Here is a 24,733-nt window from a genome sequence, read left to right as displayed (position 1 = left end):
AAATTTAAGCATTTGCTGTCAATGAATACATAATATGAATGTGTAATAAAATATCTAAAGAAAACCTGGATAGACAATTAAATTTTTTAAGTAAAAAATTTATTTATAAAAATAAAAAACATTATTTGTGAATATTTTTTAAGCCTATGGATACAATCTTCATAAAACTACTCAGAACTATGAAGAACATGTGAGTCAAACATATTTTAAAAAGAAATTGAAATGAAATTGCAAAATTTTAGGAAAACTATTTTTTTCAATATTTAGACCAATCCCGATCAAAATTAACACAAAATAAATAAGATGAAGTTATTGCCTTCTTTAAGTATTTACCACTAAGAAATTTATTTATTTATCAAGTTCAATTACTTTTTAACGCGTATTACACCTTAACAAACTTGTATTTCTTCTGAAAATGTTATCTTTTATCAATTATTATAAAATTCTGGTTGGGATCAGTTTAATTTCGATCGGGATCGGCTAAAATTTGTAAAAAATAATTTCTCTAAAATTTCACAATTTCGTTTCAATTTCTTTTTCAAATATGATTGTCTAACATATCCTTTGTAGCTGTGACTTGTTTTTGGAATATATTATCCATATGTTTTGAAAATATTCACAAATAATGTACTTTTTTGAAAAAAAATTTTTAGTAAAAAAATTAAAATGTCTATCTGGCTTTTCTTCACATATTTTACGAGATATTTATATTATGCATTTATTAACATCAAATTTTTAACTATAAAGCATCTTATTTGCAAATAAAACATTTTTTTTTCATTTTCTATGAAAAATTGGAGAAAATTCTTATAAAATAATTAAGAGCTATTCCTTTCAATGCTGAAACCATGACTTAAGGAAGCTCTAAACACTGCACACTAAAGAGTTCTGTTTGTAGGGTAGTTTTATTGGGTGATTTGCCCTTAGAAGAAAAATAGTATAAATGGGAATCTACAGTTAATGACACAATTTCTTATGAATTAAAGTATTCTTAATGTTATGTTAGATCAAGATTAAGTAATTGAATACATTATTTCCATTAATTTTCCTGATGCAAGTAAAAAATAGTGATTTCCGTTCACAAATAGTTCATTGTCTTTGAACATTTTTTCTGCAGAAATAAGGCAGGTACCTTATGTTGAAAATGAACTTGATACACTGAATATGTACCTTCATATGATATATTTTTCTCAAAGCCCAAAAAGCATTTTTCATTAGTGTTTAGAGCTTCCTTAACATGGATGTCTTAAGACCAATGGAATTAAATTTTGGTGTGGCATTCCTCCTTAAGGAAGTAATTATGGGTCCAGTTTTTAATGAATAGAAAGCCTCATTTGCGGTTTGTATAAACAAGAGCATAAATTATTGATATAAAATTTTATTCAGAAGAGAAATCACAAATAAATACCTCACCTTTAATATCATCAATGTTCATTTTTGCATACTTAAACATACATCAATAAAAAGAATTGTTATTACTTTAAAAATATGTAACTATATAAATCAATACTAAAAAAGTCTAACATTTCCAATGTTTTACTGAGCGTTCATAAAAAAAAATGATGTTTGACTGCAGAGTGAGATATTGGACCTCTTATGTCACAATGTTGGCAGGATCAGCTAAATCTTATTTTCATCTGTTGGTGTTTGACAGTAACAGAATTGACCAAGTTTAACGCAGTGCAGGTAAAGGAAATTAACATCATAGAAGCCTGCACGAGTACAGTCATAACTGAGGTACAATGTGTAGTAGGCCTCTCGGAGTAAATAGAGAACAAGTATCAGCTGTCAACATGCAGTAGACCTGAAACAAAGTGAGAAAAATTATTACATCACTTATGTCAGCTAAAGGAGCTGTGAGCGAGCTAACAAAATAATAAGGTTATAACCCTGCTGCAATTCTTTTATTTAGAATGTGTAAATGTGACCTTGAACTTACCAAAACGACTTTGGTAAAAAAAAAGGACAGATCTTTGGACATGATTAATCTAAGAGTGAAATATGGACATCAAATTTTTCTCCATTAATACAAAATAATAGACTTACATTTTTTCTGCCAGAGATCTTGAACTTGTCATAATGACCCTCAGGTCCGAAAAAAATTTTTGTAGCAAATTAAAGCTCAGTTACAAAGTTATTGACTGGACAAGAATGTTATCTCTTATCTGCCAGTGACCTTGAACTTGCCAGAATGACCTTGGTCAAGGTCAAGACAAACTTCCAGGTCATAAACAATCTTTGTAGCAAGTAAGAGCTTCCAATGATTCTCCATTACAAAGTTACAGCCTACACAAGTGTTTTATACCTTTTAAGCCAGTGACCTTGAACTTGCCAGAATTGCCATGGGCCAAGGTCATGACACACTCTCAGGTCTTCAATAATCTTTGTACCAAGAATGAGCATCAATGATTCTCCACTGCAAACTGATATCCTGGACAAGAAGTTTATATCATTTCTGTCAGTGACCTTGAATTTTGACAGACTGTTTGATGGGATCCCGCCAATCAAGTCGGGTTCATCAGGACATTTGAGCAATATAAGGCTTAAAGATTCAACAAACTTTCATAAAATAATTATCGTTTATATTAATAAATTAGTTTAAAACTATACTAAACATAACTATTTACATCATTTTGAAACATTGTACTGAAAAAAGTAGTTTGGCCCTTGACTTAATTGTTAATAACAGCTGTGGCTAAAAATAGTGATTGGGTCATGTGGGGATTTTTTTCTTTACAGAGCAATGACTGTTTACAATCTAACATATAAGAAAGGATAAGATAGGCTAAGATCCCTTTTTGGCCCCTGGTTTGGGGTGTCTTTTAGAATGTTGCAACAGTTTTTCAGTTAAAAACCTGTTGTCATCCCTGCCATAAATTGAGTATTGTTTCTAAGTTATGGGATACACAGAGGCCACAGGAAGGTCAGGAAATATGTCAGTTTCCGAATTTTCTCATTTTATGCAAATTTTCATTGGTTTTACAGCACATTTTGGTTCAGAAAACATAGAGCACAAGCTTGCCTATCTACCAAATTTGTATGTCCATACAATAGTATCAGATGCATCTTATGTATAAAAATCTCAGATAGGCAGCCTTGTGCTCTATATTTCCCAAAGTGAAAAGTATCTCAAATTTGACGAAATGCGACCAGAATTGAGGCAATTCTGGAAAATAACCTACTTCTACACCCTCTTGTGGCCTCCGTGTAAGCTTTGAATCAAAATTAGTGCTGGTTTTAAAACAAGCATTATTTTTAATTCTTACCTACAAACTATCACAATTTTAACTGTGGGTTCTGATTTTTACATCAAATAAGGGGCCAGATTCGGTCGTTACCATACCTTGTCCTTTCTTTAAAAGTTTTCAGATTATTTATTTGAAGGACTGAAATGGGGGTTCAACAGTTATTTTATCAATACGAACAATTGGTCTTTTACACGACTAGACCACTCATTTACTAGACTGGGTCAAACATGCCTTAGTGTCAAACCCTGTTGAACTAGCCGGAATGACCTTGGGTCAAGATCTTGACACACCAACAGGTCATAAACATTCTTTGTACCAAGTTTGAGCTTCCAACGACCAACAAGTTGGCACCGATAGACTGACAAGGTGATTCTTATATATTCCCCCAACCTTTATTGTGGGGGTAGAAGACCAGCATGATGAATATATGACAGAACATTCAGGATCTAAATGAAAAATGGGAACTCCTGATACACGTATCAGAGTGGAAGGAGATGCTCAATATAAAAATGCCACCTTCAGTGCCATTGGGAAAACCCAATTCTAAGCTGCTACCCAAGTGACATATACTGTGTTCTTAGAGGAAGAATATTGTAGCAGTGTTCTATGGAAATAAATTTTGTAAGAAAGGTGAAAGCTGAGAAATAAAGGAAAGGAAGTTACCTGCCCAGCCATGAGGACTGCACTGTCACCATTCCTCCAAAGACAATGATTGTGGATGAGAAGAGATGGGCTGCAGAAAGTGAAAGTGAGCTGCAAAGTGATGACCATCCACTAGTCATCTTCTATTTCACCAGTGGTGGTTAAGGTGCCACTCTATACAGATTATCTGAAAAACAAGGAAATTTCATTGAAAACCTAAAAGACTTGCTGCAATTCTTTGATTCTCAAAGAAAACAGACAGCTATGGCTCAATTAGCAGCCACACATTTCTGAGAAGAATAAAAGAATCCACACAAAGAAAATTTGCCTTTGACCTAAAGCTTCAATGCAAAACAGAGTAAAAAAAAATATCAGTACTATTAGCACTATTCCATGAGATTTACCTTTGATTAAGTGGGCCATGTCTTCTACCATCAATTCAATCATAAGCTGCTACCAGAAACAGTGTGTAAAGTCCTGTCAACTTACCGGTAATTCCTTTTCCTGTCAATGACTGAAAAGCAATGAGTGGAAATTTCAGTGTTGCCTAGTGACTATGAATTAAACATGACAGAAGAAAATGTTTGTTAGAAGATTGTTAACTTGACTTTAAGTCCAAATAATCTTGCTAGCTAAAATTAAAAGAGTGTTCCAAGGAACACATGTGTCGCCTGATGAACAGCATCATTATTTAAGATTAAAAGAAAATCTAAGGGTGGTCAAATATTATTTGATACAAGCATTATGAGGGTTGTTAAGAGATTATTAGTACATAGTGTTTATTTTTCTTTCCAAGTAATGCCTTTTGGTGAAAAATGGCATATATGTTTGACAAACACTAAGAATTAATAAAAGCAACAAATATTTTACAAATATTTTATTTCTTCTTTTCAATGGTATATTAATGGGTAAATAGAAGGGTGCCCGGTGCCATCACGAAATCATATATTGAAATATGTTATACCTATGTTCAAACTCCCAGTGGACCCATATACAGCAAGAGCGAAAATAATTCAAATTATATATCAGTATTTATTTTTTCAATTTCATTTCAATTCATTTTGTGCAAGCTTCTTAGAATTTCAATCAGAAATACAGAGATCATAAAAAAATCTAAGCTTGGTATAGATATCTGATTACATCAATAAAATAGATTTTGACGTCAACGCGACACAGCAAGCATACCTATAGAATTTTACGTAGCTCTGTGGAGAACTCTTTTCCAGACTAAAAGATCTGCTAAAACAATAACAACTAGTGCTAACTGTAACGAGAACTGTTTCAGATGTTCCCCAAACACTTCCCCATTCTCTTATGGGCCCCATTCATTACAGGCTTCATTTAATTATGCAATTCTTTTGTTTAATAAATCTATACTTTATTTTCAGTAGTATTTATTCGAAAAACAACACTGGTATAGTTCTTCGAGTATTAGCCAATTGGATTTCAGCGCATGCTAGGCCTGAGTATCGCAAACTACCTAACAATATGATACATATCATGATACGGTCATGTGATATACAACATGTATCATGATACAGCTGTCACCAATTGAATTAATCTTTATCTTAACATATAATTCTTTGCTAACTCCACAGTTATAGAAAATATACAAATATATCTTGATAACCCTTATCAAAGTTAATAAAAGGTGGATTTATAGTCTTGATATTGTATTTTTTCTTTGCTACCTTTTTTCAGCCATTTTAAAACATTAAAATTTGTTAGGTTGAATGTAGAAGTTACAAACAAAACAATGAAAATTATCTTCTACTGTATCACAATACATACATGGCGATACGCGTATCGTCAGCCCTTGCGATCAATACGATCGATGTATTGCTGTATCGTTACACCTCTAGTGCATGCACATGCCCATATTTTCTAAATATTTCATATTCCTTCCTCGTGAAGAGACTCACAATAAATAGCTATGTAAGAAATCTAAAGATTTTCATTGAAAACTATGAGAGATACAGCCATATAAGTATTAGCAAATCAGAATTCATGTTCTTGCATTCAATTTTCAGAGTAGCACAATGTAGGAACCCATTACACCTATCTATATTGTAAATTCCATCCAGTTTTGTTAAAAACTAAGAAAGTCACTACTGTAACAGCCATTTAAAGTTTAAGCCAATCAAATTGCAGCACACTTGCATGAGCGTGTTTTCACAATATCTCATATATTATATCAAAATGTAGAGCCTTGTTGTGTATGACTATGTTTTAAATTTCAAAGCATTTCATCAAAAAAAAAGAAAAAAAAAAAGGTTATTGAGATTTTTTGTGTCAGTCAAACAGAGCAAAGCACACATGCATGCACATGCTTTCTTGCTAATTCAACCACCTCTTCTTGTCTACACCACTAATATAAGTTTATACAATGAAGTTCAAAGCATATCATAAAAAAAAACAGGAAGGTTAATGGTGTTTCAATTGCTTCAGTCATTTCACTCCATGCACGCGCACGCATGTGCATGTAAGTGTGGGTAAAATGACCTTCCTTCTGCACATCTACACAACATGCCTGTTAACCCTAAAAAGGTTTCATCTCAATCAGTTGAGTAGTTTCTGTGATGACAGAGAAAGAAGCATTAAAGCTTCCAGACTGTCTCAACATGGTAAAGATCTATGGCTGGCATGAGATGAAAATGAAAAAGCAATGATGCTTTAGGTCAATAGACATATGCAAGTTTATAATTCCAATGGGACATGTCTAATTATCCTATCAATTAGAAATTTTGCATAGCTGTTTTATTTGTTCTTGTTAAAATGTTGACAAATTTTCATGAATTTATGTCTTTCTTTTATGGAGTAAAAGTAAATGTCTCATTAATTTCAAAATAGCCCTTATACAGCAAAGAAAAAAAATCCACAAATAGTAAGACCCATACAGAATAGCATTTATCATATAAAATCTGACAATAGATATATGATTCTCCACCCTTCTAAGCTAAAGTGAATTATAAAATTGAAATTAACAAGAAGTCTGTGAGCCAATGTTCACTAGTAATACCCCCGCTTTGATGTGAATATACATTCAGATGTGAATATACACAAGTTCAGTTATGGACAGACACAAGGATGAACAAGAAGTTGACATCGGATTCGTACAAAAATGAATCCCACCATATGACATGCCTAAACAAAGAATGTGCTAAAATTTCAAGCATCTGCAATCAGTAGTTGCTGAGAAAATTGCGACCAAAATTTGTTATGTATGGTACTGACAGACACACAGATAAACAGGAAGTTGACATCAGATTTGTACAAAAATGAATCCCAACATATGACATGCCTAAACAAAGAGTGTGCTAAAATTTCAAGCATCTGCATTCAGTAGTTGCTGAGAAAATTGCGACCAAAATTTGTTATGTATGGTATGGACAGACACACGGATAAACAGGAAGTTGACATCGGATTCATACAAAAATGAATCCCACCATATGGCATACCTCAATAAAGTGTGTGCTAAAATTTCAAGCATCTGCGATGAGTTGTTGCTGAGAAAACTGTGACGAAATATTTGTTATGGACAGAGAGACACACAGACAGACAGACACACAAGGGTAAAACAGTATACCCCCCTCTCCTTTGGAGTGGGGGTATAATAATTAAAATAACTATTTTTAATAAATATATCTTTATCCCAGATATCTTCCAAAAGAGATTTCACTCTCTATTCACTCTATAACGATACTTTTGGTATACCCATCCTGATGTCTTTTCATTGTATTTAAATTTCAGTTTGTGTGGTTATATTGCATACAGTTTCAAAGTACAGTGTCATGAGCTCATATACAGTAACATGTGATATAAATGCTAATTACCGGGTATCAAAATCCTGCCTCTCAAAATCAAAAAACAAAGAAAAAAATAATAATAATTCAATCAACCGCCAGAGTGATTTTATAAAATCAAAGGTCAAGGTCAACTGAATTGTAATGTAACGAACTCACTTGCATTGAACTCTCTTTGTTTGAAAAATTGGTTTGTTTGAAATGAATTGGGTTTCTCCTAAAATGCTGATACGGTTTCTTTGCAATAAATACTCGTTTAGATTGAAATCGGTTAACTTGAAAAACTCTGTTAATTTGAAGTGATTTTGGGGTCCGCTGAACACAAAGCTTATAGCAGTTTTGATAACGGGTACATTGAAGTTGCCGATTGCGACGCGTGGACTCAGGTGACTGACTATATATAAAGTCTAGCACGTGTTAATTTTTCACAGGTGATTTGATGTTGGTGGACCTGTACAAATTTAATTATGTGTTGTATAGATAAAATAATAATAATTGAGCATTTCTCACCGGAACATATTAGTCGCCATTTTTATTTTCTAACTACGGCATTAAGACCGACATGGATAAAATACGCAGGGGTGTCATGTGTACATTGGTGCGTGGAGAATAGGGCTGTGTATTGACCAAAATATTTTGATAAGATATTTTATAAAGCAATATGCAATATATTGGATTCTTAAATAAGTCTAGCAAAAAGGTCTTGTAAATCATTTAATGCATAAATTTGATAAAAACTGGGTGTTTTAATACCATATTGGAAGTTCATATGTCTCACTGTCTTTACAAAGAACACTTCAAATTCAAACTTTTAATGACTCAAAAACTAATACGTTAAAACATAGTTGTATTTTGCATTAAGTTGCATTAAATATAAGTTGTATTTGTAGAATTTTGCAATAGTTAATTAAGATGTGCTATCTCCTTAATGTTTATTTTATTATTGACCAGTTTTAATTAAAAACAGTTAAAAATTATCTTTGGTGACTGAAATTCCCAACTTTTTCACAGAATTATAAGAAAAACTGTCTGCCCAATACGTATTGGAAGTTAGTTTGTCGATATGATAAATTCCTGAATATCGATATGTATTGATTAATCAATATATTGACACAGCCCTAGTGGAGAAAGTGCCGAAGTAAATAAATCCACTGTAATTAAGTAAATGGAAAATAAACTTGAATTGAAGTATATGAAGCATACGTTTTCAATGCTGATGAGACAGGGCTGTTCTACAGATTCGAACCTGACAAATCATTGCATCTATGCGGCAATGTTCAGGACGAACTTTTTTCGTGTATAAATAGTCTTGATAGTTTTCTAACACAGATCAAAAAAAAAAAAAAAAAATAAAACAGTAAAAAAAATTTAGGACTTTTTTGAAAAATAGAGATAAGTACATTTCTGAAACACTGCATGTAATGTTATGTAAAAAATATGAATTCTCACATGTATATTTTTTTTACTGTACAGTCAAGCCTCGTTACCTCTAACTTGAAGGGACCGAGAAAAATCTTCGAGATATCTGAGGATTCGAGATATCGAGGGTAAAATACTTAAAGAATAAGTGGTTGGGACAGCAAATCACTTTGACATATCCATGGTATTCAAGATATCAGTGTTCCAGATAATGAAGTTCAACTGTATCTACATATTTTATGTAATTCATAGCACACAGATATAATGAAATTCGGTTAATTTGAAATAAATCTCAAGGTCCCTTAAATTTCAATGTAAACGAGTTTGACTGTATATGGTATTTTACAAAAGCCAAAGTGCCAAGCAATGCAAGTGCAAAGTATCAAATCCATTCCTCTTAAAGTTCTCAGGATCTAGGGTATGACAGACAGACAGACACCATGTAAAGTGATCTCTAAGTGTCGCTTTTACCAATTTTTTTTTTTTCATAATTATTTTGTTTTCTTACCTCTCTGAAGAGCATGACAAAGGTTACATAGGTGATAGGTAGAAATACATGCATGGGATGTATTGGTGTAATCTTTTTAGTGAGCAGATTGCATCATGCATTGTTTATCTGCCGTTGCTGATCTTTAACAAGGGAGACATCTCCTGAAATAAGAAAAATTATTTTCAAAAGTGAAGTTACCTGTTACTCTTAGAGGGACATAGACACTGATTCGACATTTTGAAATATTTTCTCAAATTGTCTGTATTATATCATGACATATATGTGGCTATAGCATTTCACACGGAAATATAATAAAAAACTTATTTTATCTGTAAATTTTTGAAACTATGAATTTCGGGATGCGTTTGATTGACACATCCTTGCACTTTCACAAGTAAACTTCATCCTTAATACTTAAGAAAAGTAGGTTTTTTGATACATATTAATAAAAAAAAATATAAAAAAATATAATCCAGAAAATTAAGAGTAGAAATGAGAGAAAGCAAAACCAACTAAACAGTATTGTCAGTCCGTGCTCAGTGATGTGTGAAGAGTTTAACAAATTGAACACAAAACAGTTTACGTTCCATCGGGTGTGTTCAATTTGTTAAACTCTGCACACATCACTGAGCACGGACTGACAATACTGATGAGTTGGTTTTGCTTTCTCACATTTCAACTGTGAATTTTCTGGATTTTATCTTTAATTTTTTTCATTAAAACACAACAAAATTTCTACTTTTTTTAAGTATCAAGGATGAAGTTTTACTTTGTGAAAGTGCAAGGATGTGTCAATCAAATGCGTCCCTAAATTCGTAGTTTCAATAATTTCCAGGTAAAATAAGTTTTTTATGATATTTCCCTGTGAAATACTATAGCCACACATATGTCATGATCTAGTCGAAAATTTTAGAAAATATTAACTTCAAATCTGAGTCTATGCCCCTTTAAAGGTCATAAACAAGAAAATAATTCACTATATTTTACTATAAAGCCTTGATTAAATTAATCAATTAATATGACCCTCACTAGATAAAAGATGAAGAAAAAATGATTGATGCTTGGACAAAAATTTGAGACCAGAAATAAAATAATTCCTTATGCAGCTTTTAATAGAGAAAATTGATATTACTGATAGGTAAGATACCTTCAATCATGTGGATTTCACATGCTGATAAACAGTTTACACACCATCCAGGAAGTTGCATCATGAGCACCTAAAAAAAGAGTATTCGTTAAATTCATTGATTGCCCACAAGTATAATATTCCTAATATTTGAGTAAAAAATAAATACTGTAGGCCTAAAATGAGAAACCGAAAAAGAAAACCTGAAAAGAAATTGTCTCTTTCTACAAAGAACAACAACTGACTAAGTTCATTTTGATTTGCTATCCTGGCTCTAAGCTAAGCATGGCATAACAAGGGTCTACTGGAAAGAAAGGGTAAATTATTCATATGGTAAAAAGTTAACAAATCAAACTTTGTAAATAAATACCCAAGCATTTGGTTTTGTCTTTGATTTCGACAAAATGTTATTGATCTCCAAAAATTTTTGTTTATGTGCGCTGACCACAGTAAAATTTTAAATGTTGTAGAACTGTATATCCATATCTAGATTCAGTAAGAAATTTCTAGTCATTTGACAAGTTAATTTCACAGTTTCACAAAAGTTTGATTAACAATGTTATGGTTAATAAAATATTTATTCCAATTGAAGCTTATAATTATATTATTAAAGTGCAATTTGTCAAAGTAAAAAATGCCTGTAAAAAGAACAAGTGGCCATGGGCAACAATGCTCACCCGAGTCACTATGGCCTTGCTGTTCTACTTTTTTTTTTACTACACATGATGATGTATATTCATTCATATGTAAAAATTTGATTGTCCATTGTGGCCCCACCCTACCCTGGGGGGGGGGGGGGGGGGTCATGATTTAAACAAACCTGAATGTACACTAAGTAATGAAGCTTTCAGAGAATTTTCACTTTCTGGCCCACAGTAATGAAGCTTTCACAGAAATTTCATTTTCTGGTCCACTGATTCTTGAGAAGTGTTTTTAAAGATGCCATTAAATTTACAACAATTCTTAATTATTTCCCCTTGAAAGAGGGTGTAGCCCTTCATATGAAAAAACTTGAATTTCCTTTACCCAAGGACACTCTGTGGCAAGTTTGGTTAATATTGGCAAAGTGGTTCTGGAGAAAAAGATGAAAATGTGAAAAGTTTATGTCGCCGCCTCCAACAACAACAGTGACAGACAACAGACAAATTTTGATCAGAAAACCTCTCTTAAGCCTTTGGCTCAGGTGCGCTAAAATAAAAAATGGAAAAATAAAATTTATTGTTAATGACAGTTTTACTTATGTATTTTAAAACTCTTTCTCAAATACCATGGATATGTCTAAGTGCTCAAGTTCAGTGAGTTTATGAACTTTACCCGCTATTCTTGAAACCTCTATTATCTGTTTCTCAAAGGGTTTTTTTTTCAGTCCCATCTATTGCCATAATAGGCTTATCTCCAGGGGGTCCTCATGACTAGCAATTACATACATGTAAGCAATAATGTTTTTGGATATATTAATATATTGAAATAAATAAAACTGAATAATTAAATGACAAGATATGCATTCGACATTGGGTGACACAATTGGGGAAAATATTCTGGCATGTTACCCTCGAAGTAAGTGATTGTGAAATTTACTTGTCTGAACATAACTTTTACTTGTATGAAAATATTTCATAAAAGACCTACCGGTATTTAACAATTTGAAAAAATATTGTACATTACAGTAGTCTATAATACATTCATTGAGTCTGTTTTAGAGATTTTTAGTGGACACATCTATTGCAAATTACTTAACTGTATCATCCTATCCTAAAGTAGATGTAAATCATGTTATATAATTACATGTATGAAAGAAAAATAGTAACAACAAGAAATAGCTGACTATATGACTTCAAATTTTTCTTTGCCTTCTTTTGCTTATCCTTTGTAGCCTAAATTGTCTTTTGCTAAAGTTCTCCTGCCAGATAATAAAAACCCAAATTTCCTTCAGTAAAAGTACACGTTTCAAAGTTACTGTAGTTCTAAGTAGTCAACTTCCTGGTACTTTATATATTAAAATTAAAATTGTGACAAATGCCTGAAAAACATCAGATATTTCAGACAAGTTTCATAGTAACATTGTTCCTGATCAAGTTTGACAACCAGGGCCATCATTATTACGAGCAAGATCATTCAACATTTAACTATTTACAAACCGCATGCATGGCATGTTTTCATTTTGAATCTCCGATAAAAAAATGACAACAAATTTTAATTCTTTAAGTTTTCATGCTCAGCTAAAAAAAATTCTTCCTAGAAAAATATCCCTTGTCAAATCAGACAAGTGGTCAGTAATTATCAATTGTTCATGAAAAATTTTACTGGTACATGTACTGGACAAGTGGATGAGCATAAAATGTCGAGCCCAGGAACTATGCCCCATTTTTTGTTTATATTTGCCTTAGCAACCAACAGCATTAAATCTCGAACCCGAGCTATTATAATATGTAGCATAAAAGCACACGAGGATGATCAAGAGGGTGTTACAACGGTTTCTGTTTTGTTGTATTTGTTTCTGGCATTTGTTATTAACTGTTTCTGATGTGATGTGAATTCTTCATGGTATATATAGTGAAACTATATTTGTGATAAAAACATGATAAAAAAAATTATTAAAAAATGTTTTTCAAAAATGTAAATGATACTAGTAGTATAAAAACTCATTTTTAAGTATTTTAGAGTAGAATATAAACATTGAACCTAATGGGTCCTAGAAAAAACTTTGTGATATCCTACGATTCAAGATACTGAAGTTAAAATATGTACTTGTAGCATAGCATAAATTTTCCATCTTTAACACTCAGTTATACCTCGATAAATATTGCTAATGAGAGGAGGAGCGCAACTAATATTTCTATCTTCATGATAACACAAATCTAAATAAGTCAGTTATTTTTATAGCTAATTTAGCCTTCATTAAGTTCAACAAATTTCTTTAAATCTGTTCAGAATCAGACAAGTAAAAAATATTTATGCATTCAGACACAGGGTTTAACATTTATAAGGCATGTCTGATCGACACTGACTAGTAAAAGTTTGGTCCTGTCTAAAAATTGAGTGTACATCTGACATGTAAAATTAATATAACAAGTGTGCAGCATGTGTATTTTATTCATCTGCTCTCATGTACACACAGGATTCGATATACAGTCATGACTTTAATGATTTTAGGTTAAAATTAAAAACAAGTAATTGTAATTGGAAGTATTCTATCAATACTAATATGTCAAGTTTCATCCACCAGTATAATGCTACGACATTGACGAGAGAAAAACCATGCGTTTTCTACATGGGCATTTCTTCAATCAATTTGTTTATGTACCAGTATAAATTTATAAGAATCTTCTTGGGTTTTAATGTGATGGAGGAGGGTGCATTTAGTCATCAGGATGTTGTAACGCGGTCTTAAAACTCTTTAATAGCTTTGGGGCACAAACTACTTTTAAATTAGTTAAATAATCTAACTGCGTCTCCAGATGAGCCCTCACCACACCTCTCTTTAACCGGGTCTGAAAATTAATCATTTTAATGATTAGAAAATTCTATCTACAACTACTTCCTCTTCCAGATGACTCCAGTCTATTGCAGTGCAAACAAAAAATGAGTTTTATATTTTTTGGTTTTGGTGTTTGGTATCTCCACTGCTTTACTGTTGTTACAAAGATTACAGCAAGTTAAACTATGAATTAAATTGTTTATTTTATACATACATGTGTACCATGCATGTTCATGACTTGTTGGTTGTCAAATGTGTGGATATGTCATGCGAGGAACAGACATAACTGCGCAAGGTAAAATACCATGAGTCGTGAAGCGCGGGTCTGTGACATTCGGAATACAGAAGTATTTCTGCTGTTTGAGTAACCATACACCACTTTGTGTGCGGTGAGGCATGGATAAGTATGATTACTTCACATTGTGCTGAATAATTACCAATCAATTATCAAGTTTACCTGAACTGATCTTCTTTGTTAATCCATTCAAGAAGTAACTGTTTGGTCACAAATTAACTGAGCGTTGTATATAGCCCTAAAACTTTTATAACTTTAATTGCAATTGCGCAGAAAAAGGCACATTTTCAAGAGAAATTTTTTCATGAACATAATGAATTGTTTTCAGATGAGCTAAAATTTGAAAATTATCACTGCACGAAAGTGCGATTTTCTGCACATCTTGAGAAAAAAGCTAATTAAAGAAATAAGTTTGATTTAGTAGCTAAATAAAGCTACTTCAGGTAGGTAAATAAAGCTTTGTAGGTAATTCAAGCTACGTAGCTAAAACTAGTGATTGTACCAGCTAAATGACTGTGTATCAGTGTATCGTCCAAGTGTAGAAAACTTTGAATTTGATAGATTTGAACTTAGGCGACTAACCGTATGTTTCTTACACATTCTTCTAATACTTCCACAACAAAACACTCGCCGCAACCATTCTTATTAGTCATCCTAAGCTTCCTCAGTCCTCGGTCGGAGCCTGAATTTGAAAGTGCCATTTTGGTTGGCTAAATAACCCGACCCACTATTGTTTCGTAAATTGCCAACCCGTTTTTTTTTTTTTTAAAATACAGAACATTTAATTCTAATAAATCAGATCTTATTTCCTCTGGTAATCCATCACATTTTTTTCAGACCAGCTGTACAGCATTTGAAGACAGAATAAAAAGATAAATATTTATTTATAATTGCCATGTCGAACCTCGTATTAGTCGATGCTGAAGAAAGATGGTGATGAGGACGGAAATGCACAATTCATTTATTTTATTGATTAATCCTATTGCAAGTAATTGATGATAGTATCGTCATGATTTTTTCATAAATATGCAATACAGAATTTAAAAGTTTTGAAATTATTGGTAAATAAACATGATAAATGGCAATATTGATAATGTATTTTTTATCACCCATTACACATACTGAGTGTAGGACACTGTATTACAGTATATCTGGTAGAGTTTGAAATGACATTTGTTTAATCATAAAATATGCTCTTAAAGTGAAGAAATTACATGCGTCTAATTAAATAGACGAGAAAACTACATGCATGGGTCCCAACTTGCATTTCATTCTATGTTAGGGGTCTCTTAGCAATACCCAGAGACCTATATAGTAATATACTAACAAAATGTCACATAATTTATTCGATATATACGCACCATCTTGAAAAATATTGTATCGTGTCATAGGAGATGTTCTATTGCACACCTTAAACATACACATAGCCCAATCAGCCTGTTGTATGTGTTAAATGTCTATGCATATTTATGTGTTACGTGATTTACATTTGTTGTGCAGTACTTATACATTGTTTAAAAGAATTTTTAATTATTTCAAAGATAAAGTCTTGGGTCCCTGTATTTATTTTGGGGCAGACAATAGTCACTAATTTAATTTAGGGTATGTGTACGTTAGAAATTAAATTTGTGTCTATGATTTAGTTGCTTTCAAATTGGCTTTTAGATCAGTCTCTACTCCAGTGGAGAGGATGATTCCTCTTGATTCTGGAGTCAAAAGGTCAAAGTTATGATTGCGGGGTATGGATATGGAATGAAAAAGAGAAGATAATGAACAGTGATCTATTTCATAAAAATTACAAACAATACAAATCTTTGAACACTGCATAAACACAGAGCCCCTAAAATTCCAGAGGTGGGATCACGTGCCAAGGAGGATTAAGCATCCCTTGTTGACCGGCCACACCCACTGTGAGCCCTATATATTGATCAAGTAGATGGAATATTCGATAGTCAAATTTAGCATATAAACAAAGGCCTAACAATTGGTATGAAGCAAGTCAGCCAAAATACGACCCAGTGATAGGTTATATTTGCTAACAGGTAAATCTTTGTACACCCTTGATTACACCTGGATAACAAATCTTTATTTCCTATATAACCTAATAATTTCTCTGTAAACCCAATTCCACTAATATTTTAAACTATTGATTTACTACATGCTTCAATACATTGTGACATCATGTTGTATGGTGTTTATTTGATATAGAAACTATTCATTGTGATGTCACATTATTTAACCCCACCCACCCCACCCCAGCTTTAGCTGGGTGTAAGGAAATTTACACCCCGCTTGCTAACCAATCAGATCTCGTGTTTTAAGATACATAGGAAATAATTAAGGACTTTTATTGAAGGTTATATAAAGATTTTTCAATCCAAAGAAACATGAATTATATCATTTATTTTACCAAACTTTTTCATTATTTCATAAATATCTCTAAAGCTTTTGAATATGGTCCATGTATACTGCCCTACTCATCTGCAAAAATGGGTACAAAACTGGTTGTTACAAAGAAACTTGGAAGTACTTGCACATGCATATGGACTACTAGTTAGATTACTTTTTCTGTTTAACACGACAAAATGCTATAATGGTTACAACCAAAAGATTTACTTGAAATGCTTCACTTATATAGTAGCATTTATTATCTTGATACATCAGCTTTGTATATTTATTAGTATGATTGCAAATAGATGAACAGGCAAGCACATATGCTAAAGTGTTCCTTCACTTTGATTTTTTAATTATTTCAATAGATACTACCTATTTTTGAAACATATTTTCTGATCTGTTCCTAGAACAAATCATAAAATTGATAAATGAATGAACTTCTTTTCTACAATTTCAGTATTTAAATTATATGTAGTAATTGATTAATGAGTGGTTGGTTGTTTAGAACTATAAAAGTTTGCATCAAAATGTGAAAACTTGTTGGTGATTCATATGAAATTCATCAAATGCTAAATAAGAAACATGTACAGTCAAACCTCATTATTTTAAAATAGATGGAACTGAAAAAAACTTAGAGATATAGGAGTATTCAAGATATCGAGTGTTAATTTCTTAAAAAATAAGTGGTTCGGACTTCCAGTTAACTTTGACATATCCATGGTATTCAAGTTATCAGTGCTTGAGATACCAAAGTTCAACTGTATTTAAATTTTCAGTGAATGAACACTTTTGGAATGCATCTGATACACCTGCACAAACAAACGTTTCTAGAAAATAAACACTTATTTAAAATTGCAGTGCTTTCTCCTGAGAAATATTAGGATTCAAGGAGACTCATTTATAACTATGAATGACTAAAAGGGTCAATAGTTCAATGCTGTAGTTCTTATTCTAGCTTGACATTTGATTTGTTGTTGTTGTTGTTGTTGTTTAACGTCCCTCTCGAGAATTTTTCACTCATATGGAAATGCTACCACTTGCCGGTGGAGAGTTGCAAATTTTGACTTGTACTCGGTACTCAGGGCCATTGAGCAGTGAGGGATCTTTTTCGTGCCAGCACCTACTGCGACACTGGACCTCGATATATATGGTCTCATCTGAAGGACCGGTCTCCATGTCCTACAGTGGGATTCGAACCCACGACGTAAGGATCAACTCCTTACTCCGCGACTCTAGAGCAAATGCTCTAACCACTGCGCCACACAGGTGATGCTTGACATTTGAAATTCAAAGTAAAAACATTAATGTTTTATACACAATTTATAATACTCTAATGCTTTATATATGGGCAAAATTTAACATGAAAAAGTATAATATTTTATCATCTATGGGACTATAGTCATATGTTGTTACCTACCATAAAGCCCTTTGGATTCCATGGGATTTGATCACATGACCAACCTGTATCTATAGCCCCATGGTAATTTTAAAGGGGATAGAATAAATGTGTCAGAAATACTTAAGCTTGTCCCTTAATAACCAGTCCTTTAGCTATAATATCTAAGTTTTCTTAGCTTTAAACCAAAAGAAATTTAACTCAAAAATCCAGCTGTTTTACAAAAATTATACAGTCATGTATCTTTATAACCAAGTTGATTTGTAAAGGCAAAAAAATCAAAAATGTGCAGATAGTGAAAACAATTACAGGGTATGCGATATATGGTATAGGTCTAATTGGCAACTAATTAAGTTGCCATAGCACCTAAAAATTATGATTGGTGCCTAAAATTTTTCTAGAATTCGCCAAATTGGCGACCATTTTAAATTGGCTTGGTGATCATCAAATTACTGAACTATAAACATTTTCAATTTTTTTTTTTTAGAAAGAGCCGAAAAGAAGCAATGGACATGTCTCTAATATTGACTAATATCAGTTTTTAGATTGGTGCCTAAGAAAAATTTACCTGGCGGCTAAAAATTTGCATTGGTGACTAAAATTTTTTTTTCATAAAAAAGCCAGTTGGTGCCTAAATTTTAGAGATCACATAGAGGCCTGTGGTAGAGTCAACATATTTAGTGCATGTTTATCAATTTACCAGTCGCCACGTGGCATAGAGTATAGAGCTTTTTGCTCCAGAGTTGCAAAGTAAGGAGTTGATCCTTACTTCAAGGGTTTTAATCCCATTGTGGGACCTGAAAACCGGTCCTTTGGATGAAACCGTATAAAGCAGGTCCTTTGTTGCAGTAGGTGTTTGCACAAAATATCCCTTACTGCTAATATAAATGGCCATAAGTGCTGAGTTCAGGTCTAATTTTGCAGCCCTCCACAGGGAAGTGGTGGCTTCTTAACATGAGTAAAAAATTCTCGAAGGGACGTTAAATAATTAGTAAAAAGTCTTTTTACCAAGGAGAGAAATCAATTGTTAATAAATAGAACATCATGTTTGACATAAACAGAATAAAATATGAAATCTAATTCAATTTGAGCAAATATTTTTCAAATCTAAGAATTGTCGAAACTTCCTGAGGTATTGATTATTTTTAACTCTTTGAATGAATGGGATGTTTGAAATTCTTTTGAATCTTGACTTATTTTAAATGCATTATATAAGACTTATAAACTATGTCTCAAAGAGCAGCAGTGTTTGGTTTATGTGACTACATAGGTAGTGCATATAGTCAGTGACAATTACTCCTATAAGAGGCTATCAAGTCATTTCCTCTGAGGCATGGAGATCAAAGTCACCTGCATGGTGCAATGGTTAGAGCATTTGCTTTAGAGTCGAGGAGTTTGTTTGTTTATTTTTATGTTGTTTAACGTCCCTCTCGAGAATTTTTCACTCATATGGAGACGCCACCACTTGCCAGTGGAGAGCTGCAAATTTTGTCCTATGCTCGGCACTTATGGCCATTGAGCAGTGAGGGATCTTTTTCGTGCCAGCACCTTCTGCGACACGAGACCTCGGTTTATACGGTCTCATCCGAAGGACCGGATTCCATGTCCCACAGTGGGATTCGAACCCGCGACGTAAGGATCAACTCCTTACTCCGCGACTCTAGAGCAGACGCTCTAACCACTGCGCCATGCGGGCGACGAGTCGAGGAGCAAGATGATCCTTACATTGTGGATTCAAATCCCATAGCAGAACGTGGGGACCGATCTTTGGAGGAGACCTTATAAAATGAGGTCCTGTGTCGCAGTAAGTGCTGGCATGAAAAAGATCCCTCACTGCTCAAAAGCCATAAGTACTGAGTACAGTTTTAAATTTGCAGCCCTCCACCGGCAAGTGGTGGCTTTTTAATATGAGTGAAAAATTCTCAAAGGAACGTGAAACAAACATGGAGATCAGTTTTGTGTTTTGAAGATGAAAGGTAAGGAACACTAAATGAATTGAAGTGTGCAAAAGTATTCATACTAATCTCGAGTTTTACAACAACAAATATAAACAAAATCCATTACCTTAATATTCCATTTATAAGTTTCTGAAAGTTTGTTAAGTTATAAATACTGAGTACGGTTGGTCTTGTTTTCTTGATCACCACTGCTTTTCAGACCCATAAAACTTAACCATGATTTTCCAAAAGAAAAGAATATTTTTTTTTAAATTTTGCTTTTCCATAAATTAAAGATTTGCATGCATGCTACTTTTTGAACAAGTTAATCTACTGCTCCATTTCTGAAAACTATGTCAAAGGAACTATACATTGTTTTCGATTCCAAATAAAAAGTCTCTACAATGAAAAAGTGAGGAATCTAAGATTGTCATGTGAAGATAAATGATCGAAATTTTAGTTTCCCTTTTCAGTAATTTTGGCTCTTCCCTCTGTAAATTCTAAATTTACAAACTGCCATTTTTAATAATCCTAACTTAATTCGTGTGAATTAAGTTAACCAGTGCCACGTATCATTGCTTGTACAAGTGTTTTGTCATTTTAAAAAAAAAATCTTTAAAGGGGGGAGGGGTTATTATAAGCAAGCGTTTTGTCAACAAGTTAATGTCACTTAAAAACCTGAAAGGCTCATAGAAATGAACATGGTATTAAATGGCATGAAATTGACACCCCAAGGAAAACCATTGTCAACCGACGCGTCAGCGGAGGTTGACAATGGTTTTCCGAGGGGTGTCAATTTCAACTGTTACCCTCAAAAACGTGCACTATTTATTTTATTATACTGAATGTCTTATTGATTTCGGATGTCATAAAAAAAATTCGGAGATCGTCGTTAAGTTCACGCTTAGAAAGCTTTCAAACTCCCTGCTTCTATCTTTCTCAATAAGAAAGCTTCGGAAAAGATTTACCAACCTCTCTATTGTTTGTTTGCTACTCAAAAAGTCCTTTATCATCTAAAGTTTGCACTCGCAAGGATGTTTCGTCTGTCATTTGTTGTTTTCAAGTAAGCTACATCGGACGCAAGCTTTTATTGACGTCATTTATTCGGCTTCTTTCAAACGCACAACCGACGTTTTGAGAATTCTATGGTGAACCGTACGCGCATGATTTGAACGCATGTGATATTTTCGTAATGTTACCCGTTGTCAAGTGTGTTGCTAACGCTGAGGGTAATATTACGGATTGTTAAATGCTTCTAAACCAATCAGATTTTAGTATTTAACATGAAAGTATAATAAAAACATATGTTTTCCATACTTATCATTTCCCCTTCTTCATTGACAGTTTTTCCTCAATTACACGTTTTTAAGTAGTCAAATGAGATCTATCATTTATCTGTTTATGTCTTTTCCTATTAATGTTCGTGTATGTCCTATCTGTTTACATCTACATGTAAGTACAGATACTAGCATTAAAATTCTTTGTTAAATGTCTTTTTTATGTAAAATTATTTATTTTTCATTAATGAAAACAACGTTTAGTAAATATACTGTGAATACTTACATATTGAGACGTAAAAGTCAAGACCTTTCATCATTTCCGCCATTCCGATGCGCATGCATCGGTGCGCATCGGAAATATCCTGTTTGGATGCGCGCGCATCAGCGCGCGTCTAAAATATCAAATGTGTGTTATGGCAGACGATAAAAGTGTGTGATGGTGTAACACAATTTCACATCTTACTATTCTTCTGAGGACTTTCACCAAATTTCACCACGTGATGTAGTTCGATATTTTGTGACGATACAAGCAATTTTTTTCCGAGGACGTGGAAAAAGTCCTCGGAAGAAATTTACGTCCTCGGAGTAAAGGTGTTTTTTCACACCATAGTCCTCGGGAGATCGGTGAAACCAACACACCCTCACACACACACACACACACACACACACACACACACACACACACACACACACAGGCACTTGGAGTATGGAAACCACCCCTTCCTTTTTCCATTTTTCTTTTCTTTTAAATCTGGGATCAAGAAGAGCTTTCTTTTTATGTATCAGCCGAAAACGATATATATATATATATATATATATATATATATATATATATATATATATATATATATATATATATATATATATATATATATATGAAAAATATTCAAACATATAAAAACACAGAGAACGAGTAAAACATAAGCGCTTTCATTTCTTCTTCATGATGTTTTACAATATACTCATGGTAACGTTTATTGTGACGTCATAATAACTTAACGTTAACAAGTCTCTGATTGACGTCATATTTTTCCCGTACTTTTGGCAAAATAATACAATAACAAAGAAATAAATAAATGTGACTCAGTAAAATACTCTACATGTATAAAATACAATTCTTTTACATTAAACTATTTAATTTAGGTTTGAAAGTCCTTATAAAATGTTTTTCTTTATCTCGTCTTTCAATTGTATTCGAGTTATACAATTTATAAAATGGAAAGACAATGAAAGTTTTATTTCCGCATAAGTCTAGGTGTTCACTGACTTTAAGTTTACGGTATTCCGGCACATTAATTTGTTGTTTATGGACTCGGATCCTTTCCCGCAAGGTACTTCCCGTCTCTCCGATATATAATTCACCGCAACCAGAACATGTTATAACGTATATGACGTTTCTAGTTTGGCATGACATGTTATTATTAACTGTGAACTGTTTTCCGCTAAAATTAAAATGTTGTCCTTGTTGTATGTGTGGACAGGTACCACAACGCGGATCCTGGCATTTGGTCACATGAAATTCTGTCGTTTCTTTAAAAGAGGACTTAGTGAGAATTCGTCTAAGATTCTTCGGCTGCCTCCTACTGTTTATGAACTTTCGATTTTTAAATATTTTAGACGTAGTTTCATCGGTCTTTAAAACGTCGCTTAGGTGATAAACAACTGGTGCAACGTTTTTATTTTGGGGATTATGTGTCGTTATTAATGGTAGGATCTTGGAATTTGTCCTGTTTTGTTGCACAGGGTTGAGGAGGTCCTTTCTGTTTAATTCTGTGGCTTTTTTAATAGCATCATCAATAATTTTGTCTGGATAGCTTTGCTTCCGTAGATATTCTTTAAGTTCTTGTAGTCTTTGTATTCTGATTGATTCATCATTAACGATGGTGCATATTCTCCTAGCTAAATTATAAGGTATACCTCCTTTCGTATGTCGTGGATGGCACTAATTAAAATGAAGATACTGGTGCATATCTGTAGGTTTGTAATAGATATCTGTCAAAATGAAGTCGTTTTCCTTAATTAACAAAATATCCAGAAATGGAATTCTATCCGTACTTTCTTCCGCTGTAAATCTTATATCAGGATTAAGTTCGTTCAGTAATGTTTTAAAGGTAGATAATTCGTTGTCGCTGAATTTCCATACAATAAAACAATCGTCCAGATATCTTTTCCAGTAATTAGAAATATAATTTTTTACCTCTTCGTTGAATTGTTCTCCCACTTTTTGATACATTTTCTCTTCTAAATATCCTAATGTTAAGGTGGCATATGTCGGAGCCATTTTTGTGCCCATAGCCGTTCCTTTTATTTGTTTAAAATGTTTTCCATTAAACGTGAAAGTATTATTTGTCAGCACTATTTCTGTTGCTTCCAAAATAAAGTCTCTTGAAAATCTGCCGTTAATTTTTTCAGGATCCTTACTGATCCAGTATTCCACGGCTTCAAGTCCCAGGCAACTTGATATATTACTGTACAAGTTTATGACATCCAACGTAACGAGCTTGCTGTTTATATCAACTTTCTCTGGTAAATGGCGGAGAAAATCGAAGTCATCTTGTACATAATTTTTGGCTCCAGAACATAATGATTTTAGAAGAATGTCTAGTAGATTGCTAAGTCTTTGCGTTGGTGCTGATGGTCCTCCTACTATTGGTCGGAAAGTGAGATCGTCTGGATAAGGACAAGTTATGTATTCCGAGCATTGGGATTTGATGGCCTCTTTTATTTTTCTAGATTTATGAATCATTGGCAGTCCATAAAAATTGCTTTCACTATATTCATAATCAATTAAGAAGTCTTCTTCTTTTTCTGTTAAACTCGATGATGTTTTATGACGTTTTAAAAGATTCTTAATTTTCTGCATTGTTTTTCTATCGCTGTTGTTTGGTATTTCTTCGTAGTACTCGGCGTTCGATAGCATATTCATTATATGAGTTTAATAAAACTAAGAATCCATGATTACAACAGCGCCACCCTTGTCCGCTTCTTTTATTACAATGGATTCGTCATTCGACAATGATTTAAGTGCATTCTTCTCTTCTATTGTAAGATTGCATTTTATTTTGCGGTTTTCGTTATTATTCAGAGGCAAATTATTTAATGTCTCACAAACAACATCTAAAATTTCGTTTTGTCCTTTTTTAGGATTAAAGTTAGATTTGTTGCGTACAAGATCCTCTTCCTCCTCTGAATCTGAGTCACTCTCATTTTCTTTATAAAAATGTT

General features: G+C 33.0%; 1 protein-coding gene and 1 long non-coding RNA gene across 2 annotated transcripts; both read right to left on the bottom strand.

Moving 5' to 3' along the window:
• Positions 1-1,362: 1,362 nt before the first annotated feature.
• On the bottom strand, positions 1,363-9,751 carry LOC133189363 (uncharacterized). Its single transcript, XR_009721448.1, has 4 exons — positions 9,621-9,751; positions 4,295-4,404; positions 3,912-4,077; positions 1,363-1,804 (listed from the first exon to the last, which is right to left on the bottom strand). It is a non-coding gene; the product is annotated as an uncharacterized LOC133189363 (long non-coding RNA).
• A 13,699-nt stretch (positions 9,752-23,450) lies between these two features.
• LOC133189301 (uncharacterized) lies at positions 23,451-24,428 on the bottom strand. Its single transcript, XM_061324699.1, has one exon. It carries the CDS (start codon positions 24,426-24,428, stop codon positions 23,451-23,453), a length of 978 nt encoding a protein of 325 aa, XP_061180683.1.
• Positions 24,429-24,733: the final 305 nt, after the last annotated feature.

Source organism: Saccostrea echinata, unplaced genomic scaffold (genome assembly GCF_033153115.1).
Source record: "Saccostrea echinata isolate AGI-Se365-2 ecotype Australia unplaced genomic scaffold, CSIRO_AGI_Sech_v1 ptg000017l, whole genome shotgun sequence".
Classification (NCBI taxonomy): domain Eukaryota; kingdom Metazoa; phylum Mollusca; class Bivalvia; order Ostreida; family Ostreidae; genus Saccostrea; species Saccostrea echinata.
Note: the sequence above shows the minus strand (reverse complement) of the source record. Positions and strands in the feature narration are given on the sequence as shown.